The sequence below is a fragment of the Mirounga leonina genome, unplaced genomic scaffold (genome assembly GCF_011800145.1).
Source record: "Mirounga leonina isolate KUSES-001 unplaced genomic scaffold, KU_Mleo_1.0 Mir_53, whole genome shotgun sequence".
NCBI lineage: Eukaryota > Metazoa > Chordata > Mammalia > Carnivora > Phocidae > Mirounga > Mirounga leonina.
Window position 1 is genome coordinate 63965065 of NW_023270807.1, and position 21812 is coordinate 63986876.

Consider the following 21812-nt stretch of genomic DNA (forward strand, 5'->3'; position numbering starts at 1 on the left):
TGTGTTGGCGGGGAAAAGGCATGCAATCCAAGAGGGCACAAAGGAGTCTCCTTTCAGATACTACTGAGATTCTATTTTTAAAATGTAGCTGCTAGGATATGAGCATTTATTTTATTTCATGCTTTAAATTGTACAGATACATTCATATAGTATTTTATATGTATGATACATCTCACAATCAAATGTTAGCTCTTTTATTTCCAGAATCTTGGCTACCATACCAAGGCTCAAGGACTATGTCTCCTTTGCTTTCCCTCTTCAAGGAAAAGCCATTGGAGCCATTTCCCTCTTCAAGGAAAATGCCATTCTCTTACTGATTTAAATCTAGTCCACTCCCAAATTGAGTGCTCCTTCTTTTTGGCTCATGACTACCATATTCTAGGTCTAGTGCTATATTTGCCCCTGCTCTGCCATTATCAGAGCTCAGATTTCTGTACTTTTCTGGCAACCTAAGACTGGGGATAAGAAGATCATCTTTTCTTTCCAGCAGTGTTTGCTCAGCCAGCAAGTATAAGTGAAAAAAAAAAAAATGAGGTTTAATTATAATCAGATCTCCAGGAGCTTTTTTCCTCTAATGATGTTCACATCGAATGACTCCAAAATGATTCTTTCTAAAAGACAGAGAGTAATTCAAAGCCTTCAACGCTAACCAGATTGATGGAACGGCCTGATGCCAGTATGTCACCCCTTTCATGGGTGGACCTTATTAAAATCACCTTGTGTCCCCCTCCCTGAAGAATTTCTTCTGTAAAACAGAAATGATAAGCAACCGTGCTGGGGGTTCCTAGAAGCTGTGGTCATAAGCTTTCCATGAATAGACAGTAGAGCCTGTCATCAGTTCTGTCTAAACCTACACATTGATGTTGGAAGTTTCATCACTCTGATTCATACTTGTATTTTCTTTTTTTCTTCCTAATAATGCAACATCTCAATCTTTCCACGCTCACTCAGCTTTTGCTGGCATGGACACACTCAGCATTGTCACACTTGCCAATAAAAGTTGAACATTAAATATATTTTTGGTAGGCTTTAATAACTTTCATAATAAGCAAAAGGTCCTATCGTTTCTTCGCTTTGAACTTGCAAAGGCGTCAGTCAACTAAAAGAAAGCATACTGAGAACTGGTGGAAGAAAAATACTGATACCCCAATTTATCTTTTGGAAATTCAAAATACACAATGGAGTAACAGCTGTTCTAGATTTCCATCAGAGCTTAGCCGATAAATTATTATTGAGATTCAAAGTTGTGACATCTTTAGATAAATATTTGCCCTTGATTTTCACAGCCTCTGACTCAACGGAAATCTGGAAGGGTTCACACTCTGGCCCAAAAAGGATCATTTTACATCTCCAAGTTTACACCATGGGTAAAAAGGAGCCCAGGTTGAATTCCGCCAGCAGGTCCCTCTGCCGCTGTTGCTTCTGGATGTCAGTGCCTAGCCCTCCCTGCCTCCAGCCATGTTTCAGCCAGGCCTTGAAGGCTTGTTTTCACCCCTTACTGAGCCCACCACAGATTCAGTACCTGCCGCCAGAGCTCCCTTTCTCCGCGCCCGCCTAGAGGCGTGCCAATACCCTGGCCTGATGCCTTCTAAGGGTCTCTATATTAAAGCCTAGCTGTTGAAGACTTCAATTCACCAGCCTTAGAGCACACAAGTGCTTGCTGATCCCAGAGCAGAAGTATCTCCCATAAAATAAAAACCTTGTAATATAATCTGTTAGCACATGCTCAAGCCCTCCATCAACAAATGGCTTCCCTTGCACCTGCACGTGGTCCCCCGTCTCTGTTGATTCACTTGGACAGCCGGTCCTCCAAGAAGAATGTGGCCTTTGCACTAACCACAAGGACTGGGGTGTCCGGTATGCAACCACTGCCTACCCAGCTCACAACAGAGGCTTGCAGGCTGGGGAATGCATCGAGCTTTATTGTTAACGGGATTTCCTTCCCCTCTCAGTGTCCGTTGAAGAGCCCTCTGCACTCATTCTCCTATCTTGAAAGGAGAGAAACAGAGGAGATGAACTCCTGGTCCTTCCATACTTGGTCTTCAGGCCGTCACAATATTAACCCTACAGTTTTTAGTTACTGCCACTTCTCATAGTAGGGTGTGTCTACAAAGTAATTAGATCTCTTTTTCCAGATGTTACACGGGCATAACTTTACAGGATGGTGGTGAAGCCTTCCTTTGGGGCCTGGCTGGGGCACGCCCCTTCCCCACCTGCTAATTGATTTGGGAGTCAGCCTTCCCAATTGTGTATAAACTGAGGGCAAACTCGCTTTTGTCTCCGCCTCCTCCCCCCCCCCCCCCCCCCCCGCCGCATTAGGAACAAAGTAGTTGCTCAATAAATATCGGATGAATGGTCACACCTCCCGAGGTCCAGAATACCTAGCGGGCGTCTCTTTCCCCTCCTCCTAAATCACCTGCTTATCCTTCCCCCAATTCGGTGGCCCAGCCCTCACCTCCGCCCTTGCCACCACCCCATCCGTGTTTCTCGGCGGCTACTAGGCCTCCCGCAAGGTTCTAAGCTCCTGCCTGGAAGTTAGGTGCGACCAGGAGGGCACGACTCGGGTCCAGACGGGGGACAGCGGAGGCGGGAACGGGGACGCACGGTAGCCACACCCGCGTCCCTTTCCGATCCCCTCCGCTCCCCTTCACCCCTCTCCCTCCAGCAGCCCCCTCACCCCTATGCTGCAAGAATGTGGCGGAGGAGAAAGTGGAGGATCTTGGCTGCGGCCCCCTCCCCAGCCTTATAAAAAAGAAATTGACTTTTGTTTGGAGTTTGTGAAAAGTGGGGCTCGGGGCCCAGTCAATGGGGCGCCCCGCAGCGCGGGCTGAGTGGAGCTAGCGCGAACCGCTCAGCCGCGGCCCCAATTAATCCGCCCTTTGTGCGGCCCGCCCGGCCGCCCCCGCCGCCGCAGCACCAGCGGCCCATTGTTCGCCTCGCCGGGCCGCGGGATTTACCCTTTTCAAACAGCCGGTTTTGTCCAGGGCAGTTCGAGCGGAAGTTTCTCACTGACAATTTGCCCCAAATAGATAGATTTGTCAGAAACGACCTTCGGGAAGGAAGCAAAAAGCCACCGGCCCGAAGGTTGGGCCGGAGACGGGGACTGGACGTCCCTCCCGCGGCCGCGCTGCCCTCCGCGCCCCGAGCCGGGCCGCCCCAAAGCCCGGCGGGGGTCCCCAGCCCCCCCCCCCGGCACCTGCTGAGCCAGATACTCCGCGGACCCGACCTCCATTTACCCATCTGTAAAATGGGACCGCTTGGCGCTGGCAAGCCGTAAGTCCAGAGCTTTGGGTCAATTCGCGTGGGTAACGTTCCTTTCTCTCTCCTCACTTCCTTTTTTAAAAACTCTAAGCAAAATAAGAAAAAACAAAAACAAAAAACCCGACGCGGACGCGGCCTCCGCGACGTTGTGAAAAGGCCTTGAAGGTGGGTCTTGGTAACAAGTTCCGGATTGTGCACGTGCTGTTTTCTCTTCTGCCCTCCGGCTCCTCCTTAACAAAGATGTCAACCGTGCTAAATCACAGGTGGTGCCTTTGTAAGACCGGCTATTGTCCCCTCATAAGTCAAGATATAAAACGCTTTGTACTGAATGGCCCATGATCTGAAGCTCTCAACTTGGGAGTCAGGCTGTTAAATTTTTTTTCCCACCCACCACCAGAGCCGCTCTTCTCTCAAATGACCTCACTTAATAAGCAAAATCGAAATGGGGAGGGGGGAAAAAAAAAAAACCAACATGCTGTTGATGAAAAGAATAGTTACTGATTTCTTCACACTTAATGGCAAGTATGAGTCTTTTAAAATACAGTCTCATACCAAACAGATCTGTGAATTTTAAGCAGAACTGAATTGTATTAATCAGTTGATGGGTTTGTTCATTTTCTATCACTAGAGGAGAAATAGGAAGGTTGGGACCCCACAGCGGCTATTTCTACTGTACTCAGGCAATCTCTTTCTTTACTCCAGAAAATTTCCTGCTAGTTGTACATGAGAGAAAAATTGAAACAAAAAAAAAAAAATCTGGTTTTTGTTTATCCATCAGGTGAATACACAATTCAGCATCATACAGAGGAAACCCTAGGTGGTCTTTAACAAGATTTCAGTGGCTAAGAGCTACAATTTAGAGAAGATGACAATACATACACAGTGTCAATAGTATTTAAACAAACATCCCAGACAACAGAATAATGGTTATTAACTATGATGCTTTGGGCTTCTGACTAATTTCCCATGCCTGTCTGCAGCCAAACAGCTGCAGGATTTTCCCCCTTTAAAACTGTTTATGTGCATCATTTTAAAAATTGCATTTAACAGCCATATCCTTCAGAACAGTCCCTCTGTGTGGAACAGAAGTGAATGGCTTAGTAATAATGATGAAGCCAGTAGCAAGAATGTCTTTCATGCCAAAAGGACTCTAACCACTCTGCTAGAAACCTACTCCTTCAAAAGCTTCTACACCTCTCTGAAATGTGGACAGCTGTCTGACGTTGTATGCCCTGCAGTATGGGTTGACATGTCTAAATAAAGGGAGTTCTTTAACCCTGCTCACACTTGCAGAAGTGTTTTCAAAATTGGTTAAATTGTGCAACTGTACTAGAGTGTACCCCTCCTGGGGTTTGAAAATGTTACAGAAATCAAAAGGGAAGGTAAGATTATCTTGCATAATTCCCTTCTCACTTCCAGACAAATACTAAGTTTTTAAAAATTACTTTAGTGACCAGGACATTAAAATGAATGCATTCCTTGTACACTCCAAACATGCAAGTCAATCATTATTTAGCTAAGGCAACTGGAAATAGATATATTTTGGGATCCAACTAGGTGCAGTTATGAACACTTGGGTAATTATATATTATTTTAGATAATCATAAATGCATGGACTAAAGTTGACTTACTTCCACTGTTTTCATTGTTGCTAACATTTATTAAGCATCTGCTTTGCACTAAAAGATGGTCAAAACATATCAAGGAACCTCAGCCTTCAAAAACGAAAAAGGCATCCAAATATTTGTATCTTATCTATAGAAAGATACACATATGTTACGTGTGATGTATGTGGGTATTTCAAATATCTCATTATTCAACATCCTAATCTGATTTCAAATCACTGTTTTATCTACTCCAAAATCATGTCAATTACACCTGAAATTTTAGAAACCGGGAGAAATGTCTGCAACCTACCTCCTGAGATGTGAACTGCTTTACCTGAAAGGCCAAATCCTCCCCCTCCCAGCAGGCAATCATCTTATGCCCTGAAGCATGAGATCTGATTACCCCTATCATCATCTTAGCTTGCATAGATACAGATGTTATTAACGGCTGTAGTTTATCCAACCCTTTTTAAAAACGCAGCTGCAGCATTTGACTTGGGGACCTCCTGTGAATCCCACTGGTTGACTCCGTCTTACACAAAGCGCGTGGGGTTTGGGGGAGGGAGAAGAGAGGGGGAGGTTTGTTTTGTTTTGGAGGGTTTTTTTTTTTTTTTTTTTTTTTTTTGAATCAGACTTCCCTAAATAGCCACTCGGCATCTTTGTAAGTGATGTGAATTCTGAAATTACTTACTAGAATAGGAGGACAACAGGGTACTGTGTGAACTAGATCATTTGGAAACAAAGCATACTAGAATGTATGATGTTTTTCATTGCATTGGCAGAGATCAAATATGTGATCCTGATATCCTTATTCATGGAATAAAGAATCGTAGCTTATTCTCAAATATGTTAGCCACATTTAAAACGGGCTACCCCGTTTTACATAACAATTGTTTCTACTAGTGTTGAAACAGTAATCTGGATAAAGCAGGTCCCTGCTGTGGAGGGAATAGAGGGATGTTTTTAAAATCTGAAAGGCCCGGATTGGCAATCTACACCGATCAAATTTAGTAATTAATTGTTCAGTCTAATCATTGACTTTTTCTCAGCATCTACAATTAGTATCTCTAAGTAGTTCCTCTTGTAGCTCATATCATTCCGTCTACAAAACAGAAAAAGACCTCACAAGTTTGCTCTCCATTGGGACACAGCAAATTTTAACGACCGCCAGAGAGGGAATTTCAAGAAAACCTTGTGAGGTTGAGGAGTTTGAAGTTCTAGAAATACCGAACTATTGCTTCGAGATGCACACAACACTTCTCTTAATTCTGATTACTTCACTTGTAAGTGAGTGAAATTGCCTTAATTGGAGGTTTCTAGAAGCCCTTCTAGGAAATGGGAGGTAGCTCAATGCAGTGGAATTAATATTTCAAAGAACATTAGACTCAGCATCAAGAGATCTGGGTTCTGGCAATAGCCTCTGTCTCTACGCGAGTGACCTAGGACAAGCTTTGTCTCTAAGGATCTCAGTTTTCTCATCTGTGAAATGATGGAATTAGATGAGTACTGATCTCCAAGGTCCCTTCTGACTTGTGTGCTCTGTAATTTTGGGCTAAATGGAAACCAAGTCAGACTGTATAATTGACAGGAAATGAAGAGGTTGAAGAAGCCTCGTGGCCAGTCTCTCCCTGGATATAGTCTGCTTTCTCGTCTCTCTACTCATTCTTTTGTTTTAGAAAGCCAAAAAATTATCTGCATTGCTTCCCATGGTTTGGAGGTCTAGAGGACCTCTCTCTACTCCCTACCCTTCCCGTTGCTGGGTTGCTGGGGCAGAGCAAAAGCAAGCCCCCCACCTCAATGCTCACCTTTCACTGTGAGTACCACGAGGCATGGTCACTTACATAGTCCACATTTATAAAACACCACTATGTCCCAGAGTGTGAGCACGGGCGATCCAGAGATGAATCAGGTAGTCTCTACTTCAAGGAGCTCCCTGGCTAGTTGGAGAGCTGGGTATCTCTTATGTCTCCTCTAAACCTCTTACTCTTGCCCTTAGGAAATAAGAAACAGACAGCTTTGCCTCCGTTGACCCATCTTCCTGGGGGGGAGGAGAAGGAGACCACAATATTTTCTTGCTCCTATGTTTCTGTTCACGATCTTTGGTTGCTTTTGTTTTAAATACATCTCAAGTGAGTCCTCTTTTAGGGACGGAGCCCAGGTCCCAAATTAAAGCAATTTGACAAGAGAGCCATGATAAATTCTTCTGGCACCAAGGCAGGATGTAAATGAATAAGATATTTTATGTAGGAAATAAAAGACGAGATGGGGAAAGGTGTTTCTATTTGATTATTCTTGGAAGAGGCAAGAAGAATATCCAAGTACAGGAAGACTCATAAGCAGAAACCTCTAATGCTCAGCCTGTCTGTAGACCTGAATTTCTTCAGCTGCTCTGGCTCCAAGGGAGGGAGGGTGTGAATGAACGCAGAGACAGTGTTATTTGTGAAGGGGGAAAAAAGAGAAACCTGTCACACCGAGCATTGTCTTAATCCTGTTACTGTTAACAGTGTTCATCTTCCCATCTGGTAGGGAGTAAGAGACAATTCTTAGCCAACACAGTCCTGGAAAACATCAAGGAAAAAACTCCACAATTCAGCGCCAGTTGGGTTCTAGAGCATCTGTGTCTCTATTCTGGATTGTTCTCAGTGTGTCTTTTCTGAGTAGAATTAGATAGGACCCAAATAACTTATAGAGAGGCCCACAGCAAAATCAGGAGCAAGCTTGACGAGATGGTTTCTTTCATTCTGTCACTTAGCAAGCCCTCACTGAGCACATACTTTGTGCTGACCATCGTCCCCATCCACTGGGAAAGCAACAACCAACCATAGGTTGACTTAGAATTTGGAAGCAATGAAAATCAACTTTTTCCTCATGTAAACAAACAAATAAATAAACAAAAGTTGTGTCTGAGCATTTTTGGAGACTGAATATCAAACCTCAGCCAAGCTTAACTGGTAGGTTTTCTCAGACATTTTCTGGGTCTGGGCATTTCTCAACTCTGCTTGTCAATGAGGTGAAGGGCATTTCAAAGGAATGAATCTCTACGGGTAAAATGGCCTCTGAGAATGGGGAGGACATCTATCTCTCTGTTCCACACCAACTTCAGCTCTTTTTGCTGATGGAAAAGATTTTTCTTTTTCCTTTGCTGTTTAATGTAGAAGAATGGATGGAGGGACAGTTAATGGAGAAAATGGCACCATTTTTAGCGACACTAGTGAATAGAGAGCTAAGGGTGAGACCCAGATAACCAGATGCTAGAGGGATGCCTTGCACCCCTGCCTCTCTTATGCCATTTAGTTAACAGGACTCTACTTCCTTTTTTAAATGGATGGGAAGAGGCATTAGGAAGAGTCATGGAGTAAGGGAGAGTAAGCTATAAGACTATTTTCAGAAGCAGTGTATTCTCCTACCACAAGACCAGCTTCCCAGGCATCCCTTGACAGCCTACTCCACTCCACACTGGTTTAGGGCCCCTGGTGTATTTTTCCAGAAGGTCCAGTGTTTCAGTCTATGCCAGTGTATTTAGCACCTTTTATGTGTCTGCTCTCTCTGTAAACTCCTTGAGAAAAGGATCATGTCCTTAATCTTTGACACATAGTGGGTACTCAGTATGTGATGAAGGGGGTGATGATTGATGGATTGGCAAAGAGACCCCTAGAGTCCATGGTCCTTCTCGTGCTTTTATTTCTTATCTCCTCAGCCAAAATATAAACATCCTGTAATAAAAGATGCCTTCCTTGTGTTTTTGGTTTTGGTTTGGTGGAGAGTCCCATACTCACACAAGGCTAAAGCAGAAGTTAGGGGCTGGCTTTGTTTAGACCTGATAAGAAGGGCTTCAGAACCTCTGGGATGTGGCTTCACCCCCTCCCCAAGATGACTGCTATAAACTCATCCTTGAACTTGTCTCTGTTAAAAAAATATTTCTGAGATAGGTGACAGTTGCCCCTTAGCAATTATTTCCCATCCTGGATTCACAGGAAGAATCTTTGAAAATTAAGGTTGAATCATTTGCAGATGGTTGGAGCCCAGAGAGGTCGTCTCTTGCCCAAGGTTACACAGCTAGTTGGACAGAGCCTGAACCCCCACCTCCTTGCTTCCAGTGGTTAGCCTTATCGTGCCTCGAGGGGCTTCCTGGGAATTCTGCAGGAGACTTTCCTCCTTTATTTATTCACCCAACATTTATGCAGCTATAATTCAGCTATGAAGCGCATTGATAGGAAGATGGAAAGTAACAGTCTCTGTCTTGTCGAGGCTTTCTTCTCTGAGCTGCACCCACTGAGAGTCCCAAGTTTCTACACCTTAGATCCGAGCTCCCTGTGGCCTGCAGCAGCTTCCAATGAGCCTGCAGGCACTTGGGCTCTACGGTCCTCCTGGACGTGGTGGGCGGCCGCGCCCCAGCCCCTCCCGCCAACCCTGGATCTTGTAGCTGCGTTGCCACCGAACCAATCATGCCAGAAAGTCATCATGATGATTTCAGAATTGCATTGTGATTTATGCAAAGCGCGCGGATAATTACAGCCGGGCGCGCAGAACACAGGACGAACATGCTGCGGGTGTGTGTGCGCGTGTTGTGCCTTTTGCCAGGGCTGGATGGTGTGGTGGTGGGGATGGTGTGTGTGTGTGTGTGTGTGTGTGTGTGTGTGTGTGTGTTTCTATTCAGTGGCCTTCTGGATGGATACTCTGCTTGATTAGGGACTGGTGACAGGAAAAAGAGGGAGGCATTCCCATTTTGATTTTGAGACAATTTGGTGAGCCTCAGGAGTATTTTCCACAAGTTTTGGTGCCCACAAATGAGCCAGCAGGGCAAAAATGTCGGGGAATAGGGGAAGAGGTAGTTTGGACCCCTCGAGAACCATAGTCGTCCCACCTCCAAGCCCCGCATCCCTCCCAAAAGCGGCTTCTAGGTCTCCTTCTTGCCACAGACTCCTAAACTTTTCCCTTGGAGACAGGCCTAGATCTAGTCTTTGACATTGGCTTTCATTTTTGCCCGAAAAACATTACTATACTTGGATCTTGTTCTTTGTTCTTAAGCGCCCCACTCTGAGACCACGTGATGGTGATGGTGATGGTGGTGGCGGCGGCGGGGGGGGGGGGGGGGCAAGTGGGTTTCTGGTGGGAGCCAGAACCCCAGGCTCCAAAAGCGAGCCTGGCACAGTAACTGTGTTTCTCAAATGACGCCCGGGAAATCAGTTCCCTTTCTGGGCGCGGAGTTCAAGTTTGTACTATTTCGCGTGTGCGGCCAATACACTGCCCAACTTAGCTGTCAAAATTTTTGATTTCTTGTCCTGTCTCCTAAAAAAATACCCTCAAGTTTATGGTTTTGTCCCACAATTCCCCAATCTGGTCCCAATACGAAAGACCGAGGAGGGCTGACTTGGGAAATAGCCGTCCCCTTTCTTGCTTTTTCCGGGTGTCCCTAGGACCCTGGCGAGGACGCGGGCTCTCAAGTGTGTGGTGTGCGCAGGCCGGAGCTCCAGGCCCTGCGGAGGCTGCTGCGGAAAGTTGCAGTCACGTGCTGAGGCCGCCTACAGGAGCGCACAGCCTGCGCCCGGGAGACGCCAGGTGGAGGAGCTGCTGCGCCCTCCGAGGGCTCGGGGGACGCAGGCACTCACTTTGCACACTCAAACTCTCAACGAAAGCCCGGGTTGACCCTGAGTCTGGAGAAAGTGGCGCTAGGGGAGGGCGGGTAGAATTGCGGAGCTCGGATCTCAGTTCTCCTCCCCGCCCCCCCCCCAAACGCGCAGCGGAGGGCGGGAGCGCAGGAGGTGTGACCCCTGACCTCTAGCCGGCCCCCGCCCGGAGGACAGCCTGGCAAGCTCTTGTTCGACAAGTTCAAGCTGCTGGGAGAGCTTAAATAAGAATTAATCTCTTAGAGATCGGGGATCGCCGCTCCCTCGGCGTGCGCTCTCTCAGCGCGGCGCAGGGACCGGGGCGCGCGAGAGCATAGGAATCGGGGGAAGGCTGGCCGGAGGGGTGGGGGCCTAAGGCGGAGGAAGCTCTCCAGAATCCCGGACGCTCCCTGGAGAGGGGGAGCCGGCGAAGCCTTCTGGGGAGGAGCTGCAGGAGGGAAAGTTCTGCCCTCCAGTCGCTCCAGGGCAGATAATGGAGGCGACCGGAGCTTCGCTCTGCTCCGGATGGGCTTTGCTTTGGGGAGCGGGCGGCACCCTCCCCGCAGCTGGTGCCCAAGCGGACTCCGCGAAGGCCGCAGGAACGCGGAGCCTCCCGCAGACCCCATCCCAGGCCCCAAGTCCGCACAGAGCGTCCTCAGCTACAACTTTCCGAAGGTAGTTGCAAAATGAATAATTACTCACCTCGGACCAGATCCAAGTTTTACCCAACAGAAGGGGCACGGGACCAAGAATGAACCAACTCACATGGCCATATCCGGTGCGCACAATCACACACAAACACACAGCCACCCAGTTTGTTCCACGAATCTGTCTGGCGCTCTGGAGAAAAGGGGGAGAGCGTTTTGAGAATGCTCCATCTCCCCTCCCCTTCCTCCTTGCCATGAAATATAATAATTCATTTTTATTACAAGAGCAGCACCGTCCTCACCATCACGCACGCACAGATCCACACTCCCATATTCACACTCTAAGTCGTCAGCTCCGACAGCGCCTGCATTTTCTTTCGGAGCCGCTTGGAGGTTCATTAATATCATTAGCATTTAACCCCCTCCCTCTTCCCATCCCCTCCCCGCACATGGCTGACGTCAGACCCCGCCAGGAGTTGGGGGAAAAGCTAAGTGGGCCAGGGACGCCCTATTCCCCTCCCCGCGGCTGCCTGTCAGAGCGCTTCTGGAGATATTACTGGGGACCCAGCCCGCAGCGACAAGCACAAAGTCACGGGGTAATGAACTTCGGGGACCCTTTGCCGCTCTGTGCGCGGCTTTCCCCGGAAACTGGGACCTGGCCGCCTGTTCCCTCGGAAGACTTCCCGGCAATCTAGTTTCCCACTCCGCTCTCAGGTTTGGGCAGCGCGGAGCCCATCTGCCTGAGACCGCAGTTGTGTTTTCCTTCTTTCCTTAAAAGAGCAGCGGTCTGTAGAGATCTGGCCACACTCCGCATGCCTAACGTAGAAGGAGAAATTGAAGACTGAGAGACAGGAATGGGGAAAGAGAGGGATTTTGTCCTTTTTGCTCCGTAGGAAGACCATTTTCGTGTCTCCATCTCTGTCCTTCACTATTCCCCTCTTGCTGTCCTCTTCCCTTCTTCTTCGATCCGCCTGTCCTCTCTCCGTTTGTCTGTCCATGCGTGTGTCGGTACCAAGCAACATTCCCAGCAGCAGCGGTTTTGCAAGAGCCGGGGAGAAACTTGAGGATGCTTAAATTCCCACCGTGGAACGAATTCTGAGCGCCCGGGGAGCAGCGCAGCGCGCAACCGACACCCACCTGTCCGGCCCGGGAGCCTGCAGGCTGGAGGGCGGCTGGAGAGCGGCGGCGCCCGGCGGCGAGGCGGGCGCTGCCGGCCGGGACTCGGGCAGCGCCCACCAACCGCTCCGGCCCGGGACAGCCAGCATGAGCAAGCCGGCCGGATCAACAAGTGGGTACCTTTGGGGCCGCCGCGGGGCTCAGGAGCGCAGCCTGGGGTGGGCGGGAGGGGAGGCGAGGGAGGTCCTGCCCAGAGCGCGGCAGCTCCGAGCCCGGGAAAGAGACTCCGGTGGCGAGTGCGCTTTGGCCCAGCCTCTCAGAGACCGTGAGTCGGGATGTTTCGTGGTGAGGGAAGAAGAATTTCGTTACCTCTGGATTGCTTGATTCCCCCTGCTTCCCCTCCCCCGCCCTGGTATGGTGGGAAGGTTGAGACCCATGCTGCCCACCAGTCCCCCGAGTTGTCTCCGCTTGGCCGCCAGGTGGGGGGCGGGGGGGGGGGGGGGGGGGGGGGGGCGACGGGGGCGGGAACTAGGCCGCAGCTCCAGGCGGTAGCACAATAACACGCTCGCTCTAAACTCCGAGCTCCAGCGCGCAAAAGCAACTCTGCGCAAAGCGGATTTGAATGGAATGCTTTGCACCCCGTTTCTAGCTATTTCAAATAATCCTGCAAACTGGGAAGCAGAAACAATTTAAAAGTCACATTTTCCTTAATCCTAAATCCGCGTAGGTCATAACTGGGGAATTTAAAGTATGGCGAACCGCTGTAGCAAAGAGGGGACCAAATCCCTAATCCCAAGGATTTTTCGAGCGGGAGCTCGGCGGAGGCAGGAGTGTGCGGCCTGTTCCCTTCGCGCGCTCCTCTCCTTCCTCAAACTTGCCTAGCTGGGGGCTCCCCTTCAGGATGCCGAGCTGCGGCTGATGTCTAACTGCCCCTAGATGCCAGAGTGGGGGGCTAAGTGTGTGTGCGAGGGCATCTTCGGGCCCAGTGGCTGCGGAACCCGAGAATGTGGAGGCCCGAGCCCGCGTAGGGCGGGCGTTGTCGCAAGGCTCGGATCTCCCCGGGCATGGCAGTTCCCGCCTTCCGGTAGCCCGGAGCTGCCTTTTCCGGGGCCCAAGGCTGGGGGTGGCCCCTGTCGCAGTCCCCACGTCCTGGAGTTCTCAAACCGCCCTTGTTGCCTTCGCCCATAGCATTTTGGGCGCTCCGTGCTTTCCTCAAACGCCCCCCTCCCCTCACTCGCCCTCATTGTCCTGAGTCTTTGAAAGTTGGGAGAATCCAAGATACTTCTGAGGACTGATGATGAAGTCCCACTTAAGTGGGAAGCAATTTAAACTTTTGCTTTGGTTTGGGTGTTACCATTTTTAAAATTCAAGTAAAGGGAACGTGAACAAAAAGAGAAAAGGAGAAATATTTAAACTAGGGCAGGGGGAAGAGAGAAGGAAACTTTGCAGACGCCCAAATCCGAGCGTAGCCTTGCGGAGGCCTGGCGTTTCCAGTTAGCCTCGGGCCTACGCTGGCTCTGGCTGCTCTCGACTGGGGGAAGCGAGGTGGGCTTGCTTTTTGTGGCCCATGTCTGGCGTGGGAGGTCCTCCTAGGGGCGCAGAAGGAAACCTTTTCTGCTGCATTCTGAGCCTCTATTGCAAAAACCAGAGCCCGCGGGCTTCGGCAGGCCTCCTTGCTACCTCGCCCTGTGACAGGCCCTCGCCTTCTTCCCTAGAAGTAAGGAGCCTCGGACTTGTTCGTCTACTTGCGGTGTGGAGTCGCCGGGGTTGGTGTGTGGTGGGGGGAGCTTGAAAAGACGAGGCCTCGGAATAGAGGGAAGGGACAGGCGCGCGGCTCGCTTCGCTGGGGGCCGCACCCGCGTCTGGTGGACTGGGACTCAGGCGAACCGTCCGGACTCAGGAAAAAAAAAGGCTGAGTGACATGCTGGGGAGACTTGGGAGCTCTCCAACTTCCCAAGAGCCTGAGTTTGGCCGCGGAAGCCTGAGACCCGCGGCAGGCTCGGCCGCCGCCGGGGAAGTTCCTCAGGCCCGCAGGAAGGCAGCCCCCGCCCGCGGCGCCGCTGCATCCCGGCCTTCTCCAGACAGGTGGCGGCAGCCGGGCCGAAAACTGCGGCCCTCGGGCCCGGGGCGGCGAGGAGGTCGGCGCGCAGCGGGCGAGGTCAGGACCGAGCCGGGCGGCGAGGTCTGCAGCCCCCGCCTCGCTCGGTTTCGCACAGCTGGAGGGCAGAGCGATGTCACCCGGGAGCCCCGCCTGGGTGGTAACAAGACCCCGGCCAGTCACCCCTGCAGCCCAGACTAACTTCTTTCAACAGCCTCTGATGGTAATTACAGTAATCGAAGCTGCCATATATCTTTAGGCAATTATGACACACAAAAAGCCCCGAGGGGACCCCCTGGCGAGGGAAGTTAAGAACGGTTTTCCAGCCTCAGGAAACTCCCGCTTGCCTCACGTCGGAGCTCGCTCGGTTTGCTAAATGAGAGGAGCTTTGCAACGGGGTCAACCAGCTTGTCTCGTGACCCCAAGTCACCTTAACGTGGCTGGGTGGCGGAGTCTGAGGCGCAGACCCGCTCTGCCCCGGAATTTTCGCGTCCCTCCCTCCTGTGCCCCGCCCCAGGCGAGTCGGCCGGCCTCTAATCTGCCCCGGGAGCCGAGGCCCGGATGTGGGCGCCGAGGCAGGACCCACCCGCAGCTGTGGCGGCCCCGCGGGCGACTGTCGAGGAGCCCGGGCCCCCGCCCCCAGCTGGAGAGGGGTCACCCACCCCGCGCCGGTCCTCCCCGCGCCCCATGGGGTTCTCCAGAGATGTGGTGTGTCCCTGTCCTCCTGTCTGGTTGGGAAGGGCGGGGTCGGGGAGAAACACCACAACTGCTGCTTCTGCGCCCTCATCTTGGCATCATCAAAAGTGCCACCGGGAAGAGGACAGCTGGGGCGACAGGATTGTTGAATCCCAAACATGGACCCCAGCTCAGCCAGAGGGCGCGTGTCATGCTGGGAAGGATGGTTGCAAAATAAGGAAACCAAGTTTACTGTTTGCAGCGTGAGTGCGATGCAGCCCCGCTCAAGTCCCCGGCTGCTGGGCGCCTGTGAGTCCCCATGGGTGCAGCGACAGGCCCAGAGGGGTGAAGGACAAGCCCCGCTGTGGCTTCGCCTGGCTCTCTCCAGCCACTTCTTCCCCCCACCCCCCAGCATAACCTTTCCTCCCACCCTGCAGGAAAGGGGGCGCCGAGGCGGTGGTCGGCGCGCCGCGCGCCTCCGCCACCGGCCTTTGTCGCCGTCTGAATTCCCATGCTACTCTTTTTGACGGGTCACTGGTGGCTCTATAGGCAGGTGCTATGGCGGGGTTGTAATTACCCCGGCCGAGCTTGGTCGTTACCGAACCCCCACCCCCACCCAGGCCGCTGGGCTCTCCACGCCCCCCTCCCTCCCGGCCCCCAGCAGCTCCTCCAGGGCCTTGCTCAAGGATTCGCGCCCGCCAGGACGCCTCGGAATCCACGAGCAAGTTTCCACTTCTGAGACCTCGGGGCCCTCCCCACGTGGCGCCCTGGCCTCCTCTCTTCCCCTGGCCGGGTGGTTCTGACTCGCCTCCCTGCACCCCAGCCTGATAGCGCTCCCCAACCTGAGTGCTCCAGGCAGCAACAGTCCAGTTTCACCGGGGCGGAGGGCTCTCGGGCCCAGACTGGAGGCCTTGGGTGGAGTCGCAACGGGAAAATTTAATGTAAAGAAGTTAATGATTACTACCATCATTACTATTATCAAAGTGTGGCCACTTTTAATTGTTTGCGAGAGGAAAGATTTCTAAGTCCCTATCGCTTCAGGCTGGTTGGACTCTTGAACCGTAGAGAAAAGAGTTCCCTCCCTCCTGAATTTTGGAATACCACCCTCTCCCTAACGTTCCTCCGAGGTCCGAAGCCACCCAGGCTTGAGGGGATTCCAAGAAAAGTTCTCTAAGGCCAGGCGACTGTCGAGGCCAATAGGGGTGGAGGGCAGTCTAGAGAAACCAGCTAGCTCCTTTAAAATATCAGCCTCCCACAGCGGAGGAAAAACAGGCAGGAAGGGACCCACCCGACCCGCGATCTAGTGTGAGGAGGTAGGTCTCTGAGGAAGAACTTGGGCACTGGAGGGAGAAGGGCCGGGTGGCTTGTCCCGCGCTAACCTGCGAAGGAACCGCGCACGCGCCGCTCTCTCCTTTGCCCAGCCCGGTGCTAGTTACTTTGGGGGGAAAATGGTTTTTTTTCCTAAAAGAAATAATTTCTCAAAAGCGATCCACTAAGCATTTTTTAAAATAGGTAAAGCGAAAGTTGGGCAATTACCACTACCCTTATTATCATTAATAATCCTGGTATTAGCATTACAATAATAATCCTAATAATAACAACCGCCCGGCAGCTCAGAGAAAACTCGATTGCCTTCCAGCTGCCATCCCCGGTTCCAGCCGTGTTTGTTTTTCTTCTTTCCCCTTTTACATTTCAAGTTTGTCTCCTCGCGCGCTAACAACTTTCTCTGTTAAATGCGAGACGGGGGGAGGGAGGCGGCCAAACTTTCCGCGGAGCAGAAAGGCAGCGGCGGGCCGTGCTGCGGCCCCGGCCTGCTGTAATCTTTTATTCCAAAATGGGTCTCGGCGATTAGAAGAGACCCAAATACATGTAGCGGTGCATGAATAATGCTCATTGTAGGAAACTGACACTTGCTCAAGGAAAAAAAGTTTGGCTATAAAATCACTTCATTATTTGCTTTTACCGCAGCTTCGGTGCTAATCCCTTCAGAGGTCAGATTGCTTAGCATCTCTCTCTCCCGCTCCCCCTTGCCTCCCTCTTCTCCGCCCTCCTCTCCCTCTCTTCCCTTCCCCCCTTGCCTGTCTTTCCTGCCATTGCAGGCCGTATTTTAGACATCCCCTGTAAAGTGTGCGGCGACCGCAGCTCGGGGAAACACTACGGGGTCTACGCCTGCGACGGCTGCTCGGGGTTTTTCAAACGGAGTATCCGAAGGAACAGGACGTATGTCTGCAAATCTGGAAACCAGGTACCTCGGCCAGGGCTGCGCTGCCCGGCTCCCCTCCGCCGCCTCCCCCTCCTTTGTTTGTGCCCAGGCCTCCTCCGAGTTTCCAAGCTGCTGAGGAGAGACCGAGCCCTGACCTCTCCCTTCCTCTCCCCTCCTTCCCGCCTCAGCTCTCAGAGGCCCTTCCGCGTGGGAAAGGCGGGAAGAGGTAAGGGAAGATACAGGAGTGTGCCGGGGGGAATCTGAAATCCGGGCTCCTCCCTGCACACACACCCCCCACCCCGCTTTTTGTAATTCTCTCCCAGACTTTGACACTGGGTATGGCCCTCACCCAGCCGCTTTAGAGCCAGCCCAGGGGGCCTAAGGAACTTTAGAGTCTAAACCACACGTTGCAAGCTGGAGGGAGGGAAGGCTGTGTTGCGTTGCCCGCACCCCACCCCCGCTCCCCCATTCCTAGCAGCAGCCCCAGCTCAGTGCGCTGACCCCTGCCTGCCGTGGCAGAAGTAAAAGGCACAGGGCATCCCAGGCAAGGCTGCCACCCGAGGTGAGTGTGGCCATCTGGAACACAGGACTTGCTGTGTGAAGGGCTTTGTCCTTTCAACTTCGGAGAAGCAGGACTGCACTGGAAGTGAGCAGTGGGGCTTTGGCACCCATGAGACTTTAGCTAGGCCTTGTCAGGAAAGGGCAGAGTGGGCAAGAAGAGAAAGCTCTCAAGGAAGGGGCGACTGGGATCCTCTCCAAGGCTCCCATATCTTCTCTTTCTCTGTTTAGAAGATGTGCCTGGTTGGTTGTGTTTTGGTCTTGAGCAGGCAGAACGGTCTCAAAAAGCCAAGGGAGTTAGAACATGGGCTGAGAGTGAGCCAAAGCTTCCAGAAAGAAAAAGTAGGACCTCCTGACTCAGTTTCCAGCTCAGTAATAGGATCATTTTAGGGAGATCAGTCTTTTGGTTCCACACTGCCTTTTCCTAGGCCAGGCACACAGACTCTCAGCACAGAGCTACCACCTTGACTCCCAAGAAGACCCTGGAGAGTGTGTTAGTCAGAAGTCATCCCTTGGTAACCAAAATGGTAAAACATCTTCATTAATTAATATTTATATATGATACACACACACACATATTGTCTGGAGCTAGCGAATTATTCTTTTTCTAAAGCTATGTCTGCTCATATCAATTTCCAATAGATTTGGATTATCAACAAAAATAAGAAGATACTTATATTTGGATAAGTTATTTTGAACTCCAGCCCTGGTAACCGTTTAATTGGGTACACAGCTCTGTATCAGTTTCTAGATCACCATATGGACACATCACATCATACACATGCAGGACTGTATCCCTGTAGCCCCGCAGGAATGGAGTATTACTGTGGGTCATCAGATTCGAGCAGGCTTCTACTTAAATTACCTTTTAATTTTATGCAATGCACAGAATTAGGGAATCAAAATCTCAGATGTGATGCTTGATATTTTCAAAGGGGTTGGCTATCAATTCAAACATATTGATGTCAGTCCAAGTCCTTGTAAAGGACTGATAATAGACTCATCAGGCTTGGTGTCCTCTCCTTGCAGAGAGAATAAATGGGCTGAGCTCAAGCACTCATCTTTCTCTCAAGCTTCAGATATTTATATACATGTGATCTGATTTGAAGACACTCTTAAGAACAAGTGAAGGCTTCCATTTTGCATTAGCTTGTTTATCAGAATACGAGGAAGATAACATATGAAGATAGACATATGATTGCATTTAATAACAAGTTCTTTAACCCTCTTTACATTGAGCTATTACACTGGCCAGCAAAGATGCCCTGAAGAATTCACTTAGAAAGCAAAAATTATTTCTAGATAAACAATATTCCAATTTATTATTAACAGTAATGAGGACATATAGAAATTGTTACAAACCTCTGCCCTGCCCTTATTTTAAATACCTCCACATATTTTAAATCAGAAGGGTGGGATCTCATTAAAAAAAATGTATTCAAGTGTGTAATCTTTTCCTAAAGGCTGTTTCAGAAAATGTGCCTACCCCAAATTCACAGTATATGAATTTTTTAGATTATGAAGGAAAATAAAAATACATTTATTTTATTCTCTTTCTCCCTACAGTACTTGTAACAGTTGCAAGTCATATAAATACAGGAGAGCACGAAACTTCTTATATATTTTTGGTGTATAAAATGCATATGTAGATATGACTCTTTATGTATCTATGTATATGTTCCTTCAGGAATAACACCTAACACTGAATGAATTCCATAAGAAATTTTCTCTGTAAATTTCTTCTTCTAATAGCCAATATTTTTCCAGAAAATTGCATTAGGTAGAACATTTCTTCTCGTGCATCTCAAATATTTCTAAGGCAGTAATTAGCTCTTCTTTTCTAGTTATCATGCCAATATTCTCAGTCCATATTATCATTTTGTCAGACAGTCCATCACGTTCTCTTCCTGGTCATATTTACATAATGGGCATTTCTAGATTTTGCCCAGGCCTTGGGCTCTTCCCTTCCTATCCTCACCTCTGTAGGCCTTGCCCTGCTAACCACTCTGGCTTCTGCCTCACCTTCCAGGAATGGCTGTGTTTCCATGAATCGGGGCTACGGCCAGTCTTTAAGACATCTTTACATGCTAGTTATAAGGGTAGCTTCAAGTGCAGCCCCAGGAGTGAGGAAACAAGAGAGTGAAGAATAAACGGGAAATATGTATCCGACAAATAAATGCCCGCCCCCCAAGTGACAGAAAGAAGTAGACTCGAGACCTGAAGGCGGAAAGAATAGTTGGCAGGAGGGGGGCGTGGTGGGGATCCTGGCTGACAAGCCCGCTCCCAGCTGAGCTCCGAAGCCTCCTCCTCTGGGGCCAGGTCGCTGTCTTCGGTCCTGAAAAGTCTCGCCCCTGTTCCACGACCTCCGAGCCTGGCGGAAGCTCCCCTCCAGAGCTTCTCCTCCCAACACGGCAGAGTCAGGAAAACCAGGCGCGTTGACCCTTCACCTGCATGGCGAAGGACTTTTCCTCCTTATCCACTTTCACAGGGTCAGGGGCTGTTCCTTTTGAAGGAGCCCCGGGGAATCCTGGCCCTCTCCCAACCTAGCCCTGCTCGTGCCCAAGGCCTCCAAGTTTCACGGACCCAGGCTTGCAGCTCCGAGATCGGTGGCGGGGTCCATGCCCACCTCCACGTTTCCCCCGACCCGGCGCCAGCTTCGCGTCTCCAGTCTAAAGGCCCTGGGGCCCGCTGACCGCCTGCGCTCTGTTCCAGGGAGGCTGCCCGGTGGACAAGACGCACAGAAACCAGTGCAGGGCGTGTCGGCTGAAGAAGTGTTTGGAAGTCAACATGAACAAAGATGGTAATCAGTACAGCTTTTTATTTCTCTAATGTTGGTTGACTAGTAAGTAAATTATATGTACAGAAAATACATGGCACTCCAATGCATGTAAATCATCTCTGGAGCACTTCTTTCCAGATGCTGGGAATTGGCCTCGGACTTTCAGTCTTATCCTTCCGTCTCTCTGCATGAGCCCCCACCCCCACCCCACTGAACTCTGAAGGTATGGCCCACACCCACATAGGAAACTTGTGCCCCCCAACCACCCCCATGAAGACAGCGCTCTCGGGACCCCACTCTGCTGGGCACACACGTGCGCGGTATTTCCTGCTTCATGTCCTAATACCTCTTCTCACCTCTCCTTGCAGCTCTTTTGTGGCCGCCTCTAAGCCTGTTAGCCTTCCGCAGGATCTCGCAGTCTGGATAGTCTCCGAGATTGGAGACTGTGGGGACTGGGAGACTGTGTTGGAGGAGGAAGGGCAGAGACACAAACACGCGGAATTTCGAGCCCGTGTTTGTTAATTCATCAAGATTCCCAAACCAGAACAGCCACTGTGGCGATCTGGGCTTTTTCTCTCGGTTCTACAAAAAGGGGATGGAGAGGCAGGGTGACGCCTGTGGGTGCCTCGGACACACGACTTTCAGAAGGCTGTTAAACTCGCGCAGCAAGAACTAGGGCATCAGATGCTTCTCGGGCGGAGAGCGCAGGCTGAGTGCGTGCCCAGTGGTGGCCTGGTGAGGGCGCCCCAGGCCTGGCCGGGGGCCGGGAGCCGGGGTCATGGCCGGGAGGGAGGAATGGGGCCTCAGGACAGGATGCTGAGAGGGTTTGCCTTGGCCACGGTCCGGGCAGGGAGGCAGCTCCAGGAGGCACAGCGCCCATTGGGGAGAGCTCCTTCCTTAGCCGCGCAGGAAGCAGGAGGGAACGTCCAACCTGTTGAACTTGTGTATTGACAAGTTGTCAAGCTCTGCGAGCAGAAGATTGCCCTGAATTAATTTGTTTGTTTAAACTGTTGGCGGTAATTGTCACATCTCCCCTGCCTTCCTCCAGCACACTCCAAGACGGGCTCTCCCTCGTTCCATACCCCAGTGTGTCAACGGCTAGGGTCCTTTTCTCCGGAGGCCCTCGGAGGCCAAACACCCTTTCCGCGGGGGTGGAGGTGGGGGGAGCCGTGGTTGGGCTGAGCGGGAGAAGTCTCCGTAGGGACGCAGTGCCTGGCTGGGCACAGTGCTCCCTTTCCCCTTTGTCGGGGACAAGGATACCC

At 50.9% G+C, this 21812-nt stretch overlaps 1 protein-coding gene across 1 annotated transcript in view; it reads left to right on the forward strand.

Moving 5' to 3' along the window:
* NR2E1 (nuclear receptor subfamily 2 group E member 1) overlaps positions 1–21812 on the forward strand; it is a gene marked incomplete at its 5' end in the record, with an annotated part of 112010 nt that overhangs the window by 78918 nt on the left and 11280 nt on the right. The window contains 2 exons of the mRNA XM_034991441.1: positions 17110–17255; positions 20484–20571. Coding sequence (XP_034847332.1) covers positions 17110–17255; positions 20484–20571 — 234 coding nt within the window. The remainder of the gene's footprint in view (positions 1–17109; positions 17256–20483; positions 20572–21812) is intronic.